Source organism: Stenella coeruleoalba (assembly GCF_951394435.1).
Source record: "Stenella coeruleoalba genome assembly, chromosome: 10".
Lineage (NCBI taxonomy): Eukaryota > Metazoa > Chordata > Mammalia > Artiodactyla > Delphinidae > Stenella > Stenella coeruleoalba.
This window is the reverse complement of record NC_137156.1, coordinates 61,032,120-61,045,092: the sequence shown is the minus strand read 5'-3', so window position 1 is coordinate 61,045,092 and position 12,973 is coordinate 61,032,120. Positions and strand designations below refer to the sequence as shown.

The window sequence follows — 12,973 nt, the reverse complement described above, 5'->3', positions numbered from 1 at the left end:
GCTTCTTCTCCAAGCCAAGCCAGAAATGATTTAATTATTTTAAAAGTATAAGGCAGATTTGGAGGGAGAAACTAAATAATCATTTGGTTGATTTGATTTTTTTCTTTTAACGAATATTTCAGCCATAGGGTGACCATGGCATGATACGTTACAAATTAGACATAAGACCTTTTGAACACCATAGATTTTTTCACACCATTAAGGCAGAAGGGGGCCTGTTTGCTGCCTCCACAGAGTCATATGAAGATCTTTCTGCAGAACACTCATGTCAGTTATACTGGATGAGTAGAATCCTACCACTGCCTTTTGTTAAATGATTACATTATTTTGATATGTACCTCAGTTTCCTCAGCAGTAAAATGAAAGAGTTGGGCTAAGTGTTTTCTGGGTCAAGATTTTACTGTAGGGGGTAAAATATGCCTTAGTAGCTTTGAAATTAGAGTTTGAATCCAATTTCTTGGAAAAGAGAGTCCATAAATAGAACCAAACACATTTTGGAATTCAGCATTTGATAAAGGGAACATTTTTGACCATAGATAAAAATTGGATAATCATCTGCAAAAAGTAAAATCAAATCCCAATCTTAATACCAAATTAATTACAAATGGATCGAAGATTTCTGTGTAATGCGATATTTATTACAGCATTGTTTTGTAAAGGCAAATGATTGGAAACTACCTAAGTTTTCCTCTAGAGGGGACTCCCTAAATAAATTATAGTTTATTTGTACAGTAGAGTGCTATGCAGCTACTAAAAACCCACTCTTACACTTACAATGAAAGGAAAATCTCAAAGATATATTTTTAAGTAAGAAAAGCAAGGGGCAGAACAGTGTGTATACAGTACTGCCATTTATGATTTAAAAATTTTAGGGACTTCCCTGGTGGTGCAGTGGATAAGAATCCGCCTGCCAATACAGGGTACATGGGTTCGAGCCCTGGTCCGGGAAGATCCCACATGCCACAAAGCAACTAAGCCCATGAGGCACAACTACTGAGCCTGAGCTCTAGAGCCCGCGAGCCACAACTATTGAGCCCTCGTGCCACAACTACTGAAGCCTGCGTGCCTAGAGCCTGTGCTCAGCAACAAGAGTGAAGTCACCGCAATGAGAAGCCCACGCACCACAATGAAGAGTAGCCCCCACTCGCCACAACTAGAGAAAGCCTGCACACAGCAACGAAGACCCAATGCAGCCAAAAATAAATAAATAACTTTATTAAAAACAAAAGTTTTTTTTTAATTTTTAAATTTTAAAAAGAAAGAGAGGAGAAAAGAAAATATATTTGCACATGCATACAAGAAGTATACACAGAATCTCTGGTAGAATACACAAAACTGGCAATAGTGGTTACTTCCAGGGAGGGAATAAGGGTGGGGAAAGTGGATGGGAGGGAGCCTTAATTTTCATAATATATTTATTTGTACCTTTTGAATTATTTTTTTAGGTGGATAGATAACATTCTCTTCAAAATGGTCAATGAATCTAAACATATCTTGTTTTCTCATCAAAATGGAGTTCATAAAACCTGCTTCACAGGGCTGTGGTAAGGGCTGGAGCAGACAGTGTAAGCAAGAGCCTAGTGTTGTGCCTGGTGCAGGGTGATCATCCCCCCACCCTGACTTGAGTTATCTAGACAACCTGGGAGTTCCCTTCTACATTGACGCAGAATGGCCTTTTTTCCGTTTCTCTCTCGGCATTGGTGGGGGACAACAGTAAGGATTTGCACTGAGGATTTGTACTTGGGCCTCCACAAAACAGTGATATCTAACACCTCACTCTTGTACCTACAGAATTATACCACTGAAACCACATTTGCCAACCCCTGTTACCCTCGGAATTACAACACCACCTTCACTGAGGCATATGTGTTTGGCAGCCTGTGTACAGAGGACCTGAGACCTGAAAGTTATGATCCCAACAACATCATCACTTTTGAAGGAACCGGGGACCCATCACTGTGTAGGGAAAAGGTGGCTTCCCTATTTAACTTCAGTGCTTGCCATGACCGAGAAGTCTGTTCCTTCAATGGCGTATATCAGCCAAAAGTTAAAAGGTCATTTCTGGTAAGGGCAAAACTATGGAAAGATTCCTTTTTTTCCCCATTGAATTTTTCTTTCTCACCTTTCTGTTTTTTCCTCTGCTGAGCTGTTTCCCACTTTCTTATTCAGTACCCTGAAACCTCCATATTATATCCCATTCTGAAACCTCCATATTATATCCCATTCTGAGAACTTATTTCCTTCTGCACGACTTCCTTACAGGCTTTTGCAGGATTCTACTACACAGCCAGTGCTTTCAACCTTTCGGGTAGTTTTTCCCTGCACACGTTCAACTCAAGCACCTGGAATTTCTGCTCACAGAATTGGGGTAAGGTCAGTATTTAAAGAGAAAGGATCCATATTGGTACGAAACAGTACAGCAGAGTAGATTCCATTTGTGTGCATGTGTATGTATGTGAATTTGACTTTTATGCTGTCCTCCTTTCACCATATCCATAAGATGGGGATAGTAAGGGACCCCACCTCATAGCTGCGTTGTGGATTAATGTTCTAACCATGGGCACAATGGTTATAACAGTGTTTGGCACGTCATAAGCACTCTATAAACTTAGACTGTTCTTCTGTGATGTTGTATAGGGATCTGGTGGGGGGGAATATAGGAGATATGGTGTATATGTACAATGGAATATCACTCAGCCATAAAGAATAATGAAATTTTGCCATTTGCAACAACATGAGTGGACCTGGAGGGTATTATGCTTAGTGAAATAAGTCGGACGGAGGAAGACAAATACTGTACGTTATCACGTATATGTGGAATAACATAAAAAATAAATAAAACAAATGAACATAAAACAGGGATATTTTTATCATTGTATTTATTTTATAGTAATTTTAATTATTAAATTCTGGGTGATAAGATTCTTTAAAATATGACAGCTGACCTAAGCTGTTCTGAAATGGTTTTTTTTTTTTTTTTTTTGGCTGCGTTGGGTCTTCATTGCTGCGTGCGGGCTTTCTCTAGTTGCGGCGAGCGGGGGCTACTCTTCGTTGCAGTGTGCAGGCTTCTCATTGCAGTGGCTTCTCTTGTTGTGGAGCATGGGCTCTAGGCGTGTGGGCTTCAGTAACTGTGGCGCACGGACTCAGTAGTTGTGGCTCACGGGCTCTAGAGCGCAGGCTCAATAGTTGTGGCACACGGGCTTAGTTGCTCCACGGCATGTGGGATCTTCCCGGACCAGGGGTCGAACCCGTGACCCCTGCATTGGCAGGCAGATTCTTAACCACTGCGCCACCAGGGAAGTCCCTGAAATGTGTGTTTTAAAACCTGCCTCCTCCCTGTTTTGAACCTGCCTTCAGCTCCCACTGCTGCTCCCCCGGTTTGATGAGGAGTACGCTCGCTCCTACTGCTTCTCAGCCCATTATATCTACCACTTGCTTGTAAATGGATACAAATTCACCGAGAACACCTGGCCCCAAATACATTTTAAAAAAGAGGTAAGTCAAAGCACAAACTGTTTCCTCCTCTTTCTCTCAAAACAGATGCTTGTGTGTATGTGTGTGAACGAAATGTAGAAGGTAAGTGGGACTTGGGGTTTAACTTGCTAAACGGAGCCAATGAGACTTGATCCCTGGTGAGCTTATGAGAAGAGATGATGGAGAATTCAGAGGAAGTGGTCATCAGAAACCTTCCACATGAGTTAAGGATTGGATGCCAAGAACCGTGGACTCTGAGCTCCGTGGTGGCAGCACTTGTTTTATCATCCTCATATTCCGAGCATTCAGCACAGGGCTGAGAACATGGAAGGTGCTTAGTAAATGTTGTTGAGTGAATACATAAATATGTTAAGGAACAGAGACTTTTCATCCTGACAAGAAGCTTCAAATGTAACAATTTTGTTAAGAGAATAGTAACTAATTGCTCTCCATTTTACACAAATGTCAGAGTGAGATCTATGCTTCAGAGAATAGGGATTAAATAAGCAGCATTAAATAAGAATTTGATCTTAGAATGAGTCTGAGGTCACTGTATTCACTCTCAAGTGTCCAGAATGGTCCAGTGCTGGAATGACAGCTCTTACGAGGTGACTATTTGGTGAGGGGCCTCTGTACCTTGCTTTCATGACGCAGCCTTGCTGATATTTTCATCCAGCACTCTGTTCCCCAGATTCTGGGAGGGTTTTCTCATTTCAAGAATAGCAGATGTAAAGCCTGAAGTATGTCTGGAGTCAGTCTGTTCGATGTTAGCTTCGGCAATAATTAGATTAAAGCAAGCAATATCCAGCATTAGGCCTGTGACTGTTTACTTTTACATAGATAAAACTGAGTCATCTATAAAAATTAAGGATGTCTGGAGATGTTTAAGGACTGTTGGTGGCATGTACTCTCCAAGCTTTGTTTCTAATTAATCTAATTACCAGGAAAGTAAATTATGAGAATGGGGAATGATTTTCCATTAAATACCAATTTGGGGAGATACAGAATTCTAGGTTTCAAGTTCCTTTCCTTTATTTATAAAGAATTTAATACTCAGTCAAATTAGTATTCAAATGTGAGGGTATAAATAGACTTCAGAAGATTTGCCATGCAAAGATTTACATCCAAAATATTTTTGGAGGAAGTGATCAAATAAGAAGAGAAATAAATCCAGATGTATAAAAATATAGGAAGTAAGAATAAATGATTTTGTGGCTTAAAATTTATATTAAAAACGAAAAAAGAAAACTAACACCAAAGAAAAGTAAAAGAGAAGAATGCATTTGTAACAATCCAGAATTCTAGTATAGCTAATATCCAATGTGATGGGGGTATGGTTGAGGGTCATAGGATACAGGGACATAAGAGTGGTCTGAAACACTCATCATGTAAAGTGGAACATATTTATATCATTTTTAAGGCAATAAATGAAAAAAATAAACATAGGGAAATAGCACTTATTGAAAATTTAAAACTAAGGTATTAAAAAGCAGTCCAAATATATCAATAATCACAATAATCATAAATGGACTAAACCTACCAGTTAAAAGGCACTGTCAGATTGGATTTTTTTAAATGAAGTGTATGTTGTTTATAAGAGAAACCGTCTTTAAGGACATGAAACGTTTTTTGGGTTTTTTAAAAATTTTATTGAAGTATAGTTGATTTACAATGTTGTGTTAATTTCTGCTGTACAGCAAAATGATTGTTATACATATATATATATTCTCTTTCGTATTTGTTTCCATTATGGTTTATCACAGGATATTGAATATAGTTCCCTGTGCTATACAGTAGGACCTTGTTGTTCAGCCATCCTATATATAATAGTTTTCATCTGCTAATCCCAAACTCCCAATCCATCCCTCCCCCACCTCCCTCTCCCTTGGCAACCACAAACCTCTTCTCTATGTCTGTGAGTCTGTTTCTGTTTTGTTCATTTTCAAAGGACATGGAAAATTTGAAAGTTAAAAAAAATTTTTTTAACTATCAGGCAAATACTACACAAAAAAAAATTGGTGTAGCTTTTTAATATCTGACAAAATAGTCTAAGATAAAGAGCATCATTTGAGATAGAGAGGATAGAAGATTGCAAATTTGAAACATTTATACATCTAATAAAATAGCTGAAAAACATGTAAACAAAAATTGATGGAACTACCAGATGAAACTGACGAAGTCTGCTTCCCACTTAAACTGACCTTTTCTTCTTTTTTATGTTTTTTTTTTTTGGATATTTATTTGGCTGCACCAGGTCTTAATTGCGGCACGCAGGACCTTCATTGCTGTGTGCGGGATCTTAGTTGCAGTGTGTGGGATCTTTAGTTGCGACATGTGGGATCTTTTTTTTGGTTTTGGCACGTGGGATCTTTTTTTTAGTTGCGGCACGCGGGCTCTTAGTTGCGGCATGCAGGATCTAGTCCCCTGACCAGGGATTGAACCAGGGCCGCCTGCATTCAGGGTGGAGCCTTAATCACTGGACCACCAGGGAAGTCCCCTGACCATTTTTTCTTAGAAACTGGTCCTGGGTTCAGTAAAACATGCATCACCCTCTTTCTTTAGCTATAGACACTTCTGTACCCGATGACAGAGAAATCTTCACTGTTATTAACTGTGCCCTCTTCACGCTTGGCTGTGACGAGGCCATGAGGATTAGTTCTTCCGGCTGTTTTCTCTGCAGTGTGGGAGATTGGGCCCTCAAGCCTTTGTGGTCACAGTGACCTGGGTTCTAGCCCAGTCTCTGCAGTGTCTGAAATTAGGCAAGTCCTTTGACCTCCTTAGGCCACAGTTTCCTGGGGGTGTCTCAGGAGGGTGACCATGGTGTGCCCTGGGGATGTAATCCGTGCCTCAAGCCCAGCCCTGAGAACTGAGCCATCTCCTCTACTCCACAGGTGGGGAACAGCAGCATAGCCTGGTCTCTTGGCTACATGCTCAGCCTGACCAACCAGATCCCAGCCGAGAGCCCCCTGATTCGCCTGCCCATCAAGCCGTCTGCCTTTATGGGCACCCTCACCTTCTTCACAGCAGTGGCCTTGCTGTGTCTGACATATCTTATGTACCTGTGTGTGTCATCCAGGAACCAGAGGCGCTCCCAGCATGCCTTGGACAACACAGTGGACTCTGAGTGAGCCTCACAATGTGGCTCCTGGAGCCTGAGGGCTGCCCATAATCAGCCTGGGGGGCACCAAACAATGCAAGCAAAATGTCCATCTTCAGGAAACACAGCTAAAGTCCAATGCCTGTGTGCCTCTCAGATACTGATTTATGCCAAAGCACCTCTTGGGGAGTCTCTCAACTGTTCTGTGTACATTGCTCCTCTAGAGACCCCACCACCCACTAGCTGACCTATTGGGGAACAGAGGAGAGACAGGCCATCAAGGTCAGGCTCTTTCATCCAAGTGCCCCAGAGGAAGAGTAAGTTGAGAATATGACAGTTTAATGTTGAAGAATATGCCAGTTTAACGTTGAAGAATTGACCTCAGGGCTCAGTTTGCATTTTCCCTCCTTCAAAAATGCCGTATTTCTCCCAGAGAGTTTGGAAGCTGTCAGGTGTCTAGTAAAGCATCTGGCCCCATCAGATATCTCATTTTATGGCTTCCTCTCATTGGTCCTTAACTAAGACTTTCCTTAACAACCCCCAAAACATTGAGCTCCCTCAGACTGGGAGAACATTGTATCTGGGGGAAAAGCCTCCTTTACCCCAAGGACAGTGGCCCCAGCCAAGCTTGTCATGTAGGCAGAACCTGAAGGACAGAGACACGCACAATGTCTACCAGAAAACGACAAGCCGTTCCTGAAGTGGGATTCCCACTCAGGGCTCTGCTCGTTAGATCGCCACCTGTGTGTGTACCATCCTCCTTGCCTCCCCTTCCCATTGCTGTGTCCCCCTGTAAAACGTTTATTCCTAGCAAGGCTATCATGTTCCAGATCATTCTGCCTTTGCTAGGCTTTTGCTTATGGTTGGCTTTCCATCGTTAGCACCATATGCATTTCACCCACCATTCCGACAGGTGCACCTGATGTTGTCACAAGACATCCTCTTCTATGATTTGCTTACCAATTATCAGTACTTTCCTAGATGGTAGGCCTCTGCATAGTAGCCACAGTTCTTGACTTTGGGAAAAGAAAAGAAAGCTACGGGGACATTTAACTCCAAAGTGGGATGGGAAAGAACTCTAGCAAGTCCAATGGCTACAAATTAAAAATAAACATTCTTTCAGATTATAGTTTGTTCGCTGAATACAGAATAAATGACTCTTATTTTATTGTGACTTGCAGTGTGTGTGTTTGTTACCTTGCATATGGTACTCTTTCTCCTAAGGGCCCAAGGTGGCATTTATGAAAGGAAGCTTTAAAAACTAAAAAAAATTTCTTAAGGAAACGTTCCTAGTGCATTAAGAAAGTCATGCATTAATATCACCTTTATTCCAGAGAGTTCAAAGTGCTTCACTTTAATAAATCTTTGTTTCCTTGAAATAACTGAGTCAAACATTTCTTTACTTTTTTTGACATTGCAAAGCTTCTGTGAGGCTACAACCTGCCACTCATACCTTGATTCCCACCCAAAATGGCTGCTCCCATCCCAAAGTGCACCTTTGTTCACACAGTTCTTCCTACCTAGACTGTGGGTCATCCTCCCACCCATCCAAATAATCATATTTCTAAAGGCCCAATCCTAGCTCTACTTCTTCCACAAAGCATTCCTTAAACACAAATGTGCACACGCGCACACACACACACACACACACACACACACAAATGATCTATCTCTTGGACTGCTTTTAAAAAACTAACTACATAAATTCTTATATTGTTGCTTATCTTTGTGTGTGCATATAGCTTATTCTAAAATACACAGTAGGCTACATAAGGGTAATTCATCACTCACACATTCATTCAACAGATATTTAAGAAATACCTACTATGGGCCTGACACCTTGCCAAGTGTGATCTCAGATTTGGATAAGTGCTATGACTGTATTATATACTCAACATATTTGTTGATTGATGGTTCCATAAATGACTGAAGGGTGGGCAGTAAGCTCTAGAGATATCAGATAAAATAGCATCCAAGTCACCAAGAGTTTGCAAATAAAAAGATATGTCTGTGCAGGAAAGAGGGTCAAAGCTCCATGAAGACGAGTTGTAGTCAACATTTCTAGCCAATTTGGGAATTTGGAACGAACTGATGAAGTATTTTGAGTTTTCTGACATACACCAAAGAATTCTTTTCAGACAGACCATCTCGAGATCTGCAGGCTAAGTAATGTATCTGGCACTACTATGGTAGGCAAAAGGCTAAGTAACACCCTCTGGTGTTACTCCTGAGATTACATCATTACATGGCACAAGGGATGTGCAGATATTAATCAGTTGACCTTAAAATGGAGAGATTATCCAGGTAGGCCTAATCGTATCACATGAGCTCGTTAAAGGCAGAGTATTTTCTCCAGAAAAGGAAGTCATATTCAAAGCATGAGGAGGATTTGACTATTGCTAACTTGAAGATGGAGAAAGCTAGGTAGAAAGGGCCTGAGAGCAGCCCCTAGGAACTAAGAGCAACCCCTGGCTGACATCCAGCAAGGAAGAGGGACCTCTGTCCTACAACTTCAAAGAACAGGGTTCAGTCAACAACCTAAATGAACTTGGAAGCAGGTCTCCCCAGAGCCTCAAAATAAGAGATTGACCCAGCTGACATGTTCATTTCAGCCTGTGAGCCCCTAAGCAGAGAACCCACCCATACTTCTGAACTTCAGAGTTGCAAGGTCAGAAATGGGTGCTGTTGTAGGCCACTAAGTTTGTGGCCACTTGTAACACAGCCATAGAAAATTAATAAAACTACAGAACTCCAAGCCCCAAGGCTCCAAACAGAGCAAGTGCTTACATTTGAAATATGTAGTAATGATAAAATGATTAGGTGTCACAAATTGTGCCTCTTCCTTACAATAACCATGCAAGAAAAACATGGGCTCAGAGGTAAAATAACATGCCAGCATCACCAGCTGGAAGCACTTTTGGAGATGGAGGTTGTGAGTTGAGATTCTAGTTAAGTCTAAAATGCATTATGTCCATCATATTTCCTTTCACAGACAAAGGCAGTATCGTGGCACTTAGGAGTTCGACTTTAGAATTTTGTAGTCCAACATACCCATTCACATACAATTGCATGATTTATGACAGAGATGTCACATCACAGCAGTAGTGAAAAATGTGGGACAATTGGATTTCCATATGGAGAAAAAAGGAAATTCAACCCCTTCCTCTTACATTTTCAAAAATCATTCCCAGGTAGTAAGTGTGAAAGACATAAGTGTGAAAGATAAACCTACAAAGGTTTTAGGATAGAATGGGGGAAAAAAATTTAAGATCTTGAATAAGGGAAGGGTTTCTCAAACACTATATAAAAAGCATTAACCATAAGAGAATACTGGGTATGGTTGATTACATTAGATTAAGAACTTCTGTTCAACAAAATACACCATTAAAAGAGTAAAAGGACAAGCCATAGAGTGGAAGAAGGTATTTACAACATATATAACGGATAAAGGACCAGATTGTATGAAGAGCTATAAATCAGTGAGAAGAAGGCAGATGATCCAGTTTTTCTCAGTGGGCAAAAGGCTTGAAAAGACATTTTACAAAAGAAGAAATCTAAATGTCCAATAAATATAAAAAGGTGCTCAATCTCATTAAATAGATAAGGGTAATGCAAATTAAAACTATAACAAGATAGCACAATATACCCATTAGTCTGGCAAAATATAAAAGCCTGACAATACCAAGTGTTAGTGAAAGTATAGAAAAATGGAACTCTCTTACAGCAGGTGGGAATGTAAATTAGTGCAACCACTCTGGGAACCTGTGCTATTGTCTAATAATGTTGAAGATATGCATACCAGATAGCCCAGAAATTCCAGGCCAAGGTATATATACCTTTTAGATGTGTGTTCTAATGTACATTAGGATACATGCCTAAGAATGTTCTTACCAGCAACCAAGATGCCCATTCCATAAAATGGAAGAATAAATAGTAATATATTTGTACTAGAAAATACCATACAGCATAAAAACTTAAGAACTACAAATATATGCTCAATGTGGATGGATCCTACAAACATGATGTTGAGGTTAAAAAGCAAGTCATAAAGTAGGTAGGTAGATAGATAGAATAATTCCATTTATATAAAGTTCAAAAACAGGTAAAACTAAACAAAGAAGGTAAACTCTAAGGAAAAGCAAGGAAATTATTACTCTTAAATTTGGAGGAAGATAGGGGTTGTGTTTGGAAAGAGATAAACAGATGTCATAGTTGGCTAGGGCTGCCATAATAAACTACCATAGACTTGGTTGCTTAAACAACGGAAATTTATTTTCTCCCTGTGCTGGAAACTGGGAAGTCCAGGATCAAGGTGCTGGCCAATTCAGGTACTGGTGAGAGCTCTCTGGTTTGTATACAGCTACCTTCTCGCTGACCTTCCCTCTTTGCTTATGCAGAAAGGGAGAGTGAGCGCTCTCTTTTTATAAGGGAACTAATCCCGTCATCATCAGTGGACCCCCCTCATAACCTCATCTAATCCTAATTACCTCCCAAAGGCCCCATACCCAAACACTACCACACTAGGGGTATGCTTTCAGCATACGAGTATTGGTGGCATACAAGCATTCAGTCCATAACAACAAGACCTCTGGGGTGACAGTGATGTTCTATAACTGGGTATAGTTACAGGTGTTCTCTTTTTTCAACCATTCATATGCTTTCTGTATGTCCTATATGGCATTTACAAATAAAATATAGATCTGGGGTAACTCAAGGATTTGCTACTTGCTACCTCTATGATCTTCACAAAGTCTTTCAATCTCTTTGACCCTTAGATTTTTTCATGTATAATGGGGATAATAGGTACCTCATGGTAAATTTTTTTAAAAGAGAAAATTTAGCACTCAGCTAGTACCTGGCACAGAGTATAGCCAATGAATAAAAGTATAAAAAAGTATTTCCTTCACCCATTTATTTATTCACTCATCATACATTTACCAAAAGTGTATCATGTGCTAAGTAAGCCCTGGGCGGGGAGACTAAGGCTGGGAGAGAAATGATACAAGTTACTTTCCTCTTGAAACACGAGACACTGCCACCCCCTGCTGGAGCCATGGAGAAAATCCTTCCTGGTTGTGCACTTTTTTTCTCTCCATAACTAAAATGCTGAAAAAAACTCATAGTTCAAAAACATTTTCAGGGACTTCCCTGGTGGTCCAGTGGTTAAGACTCTGCGCTTCCACTGCAGGGAGCACAGGTTCGATTTCTGTCCAGGGAACTAAGATCCCACATGCCATGTGGTGTGGCCAAAAAAAAGGTTTTTTTTTAATTTTATAAAATAATGAGACAATTCGACATTTAAACATTTGATATTATCAATGAATTGCTGTTAAGTTTTGTTTAGGTAAGATAATGGTATTGTGGATTTTTTTCAAGAATCCTTACTGTTTAGAAACTTGCTAAACTACTTCAGATGAAATGATGTATGTGCAGTACAGCAGTCAGGATTTAATCCGAGAAATAGAACCAATAAGAGATACATTGATATATATAATTTCAATTTCATAAGAAATTGTTTTTGAAAGAAATTGGATTATGTGATTGTTGGGGCTAGTGAGGCAAGTATGAAACTCACAGGGCAGCCTCACCTAGATTACGTAGGATAACCTCCCTTACTTAAAAATGACTGATTATGGTTTTAATCACATTAGGTTAATGAATAATGGAGGACTGTAGTCTAGCCAAGGTGAAACATAAAACTGACCATCACATCTGTGAATTGATTCAAAATAACATGGAAGGGAGAATGCAGATGGGACAGGACTAGTCCATGGTTTGATGGTCCTTGAGGCTGGGGTGATGGGTACATGGAGGTTTGCTATAGTTTCTATCTGCTTTGTGTATTTCACAATTTTCTACAATAAGAGGGTTTTAAAATATACTTTAAAAGCACTCAGAAACTCTGCTTTATATATAATATCTTTCTTTCTGGATCTTTTTCTCTATACGTTTTCACATAGTTAAGGTCATGCTAGAGTTATATCTTTATATCTACTTCTTTCATAGCATTATACCATTAGCAGTTACACATCTCATTAAAACTTCTTCCCAAATATCAAACAAAATGATTAATAACTCAGGCTCTGACATCACAGAAACCTGGTTTGAATCCCAGTTCTGCTATTTGTTGCTGAGTGACCTTGGTCTAAACTTCTTAGTCTCTCTATTGCTCAGTTTCTTTTAACATATTCATTCATTCAGCTAATATTGTGAGCGTCCTGTGAGCCAGATCCTGTTCTTGGTGCCGTGGCTACACTAATGAACAAAATAGACAAAGTCCTTGCCATCATGAACTGACATCTGTGGAGGAAACTGACACTAAGAAACTAAATATATATTGTATAGGGGGTCACAACTAATCCAGAGAAAAATGAAGCATAGTAAAGGGGATAGGGAGTGCAG

General features: G+C 39.9%; 2 protein-coding genes and 1 long non-coding RNA gene across 3 annotated transcripts in view; 2 read left to right on the top strand and 1 right to left on the bottom strand.

Moving 5' to 3' along the window:
• The window catches only part of ENTPD3 (ectonucleoside triphosphate diphosphohydrolase 3), a 34,977-nt gene extending 26,789 nt beyond the window's left edge, over nucleotides 1-8,188 (top strand). The window contains exons 8-11 of the mRNA XM_079934195.1: nucleotides 1,792-2,064; nucleotides 2,263-2,373; nucleotides 3,358-3,495; nucleotides 6,366-8,188. Of these exons, the coding sequence (XP_079790321.1) occupies nucleotides 1,792-2,064; nucleotides 2,263-2,373; nucleotides 3,358-3,495; nucleotides 6,366-6,602 (759 nt within the window). The 3' untranslated portion in view covers nucleotides 6,603-8,188. The remainder of the gene's footprint in view (nucleotides 1-1,791; nucleotides 2,065-2,262; nucleotides 2,374-3,357; nucleotides 3,496-6,365) is intronic.
• LOC307193356 (zinc finger protein 621) overlaps nucleotides 1-12,973 on the top strand; it is a 279,464-nt gene that overhangs the window by 188,035 nt on the left and 78,456 nt on the right. The gene's annotated exons all lie outside the window — the stretch shown is intronic.
• The window catches only part of LOC307193359, a 263,564-nt gene that overhangs the window by 227,543 nt on the left and 23,048 nt on the right, over nucleotides 1-12,973 (bottom strand). The window lies entirely within an intron of this gene.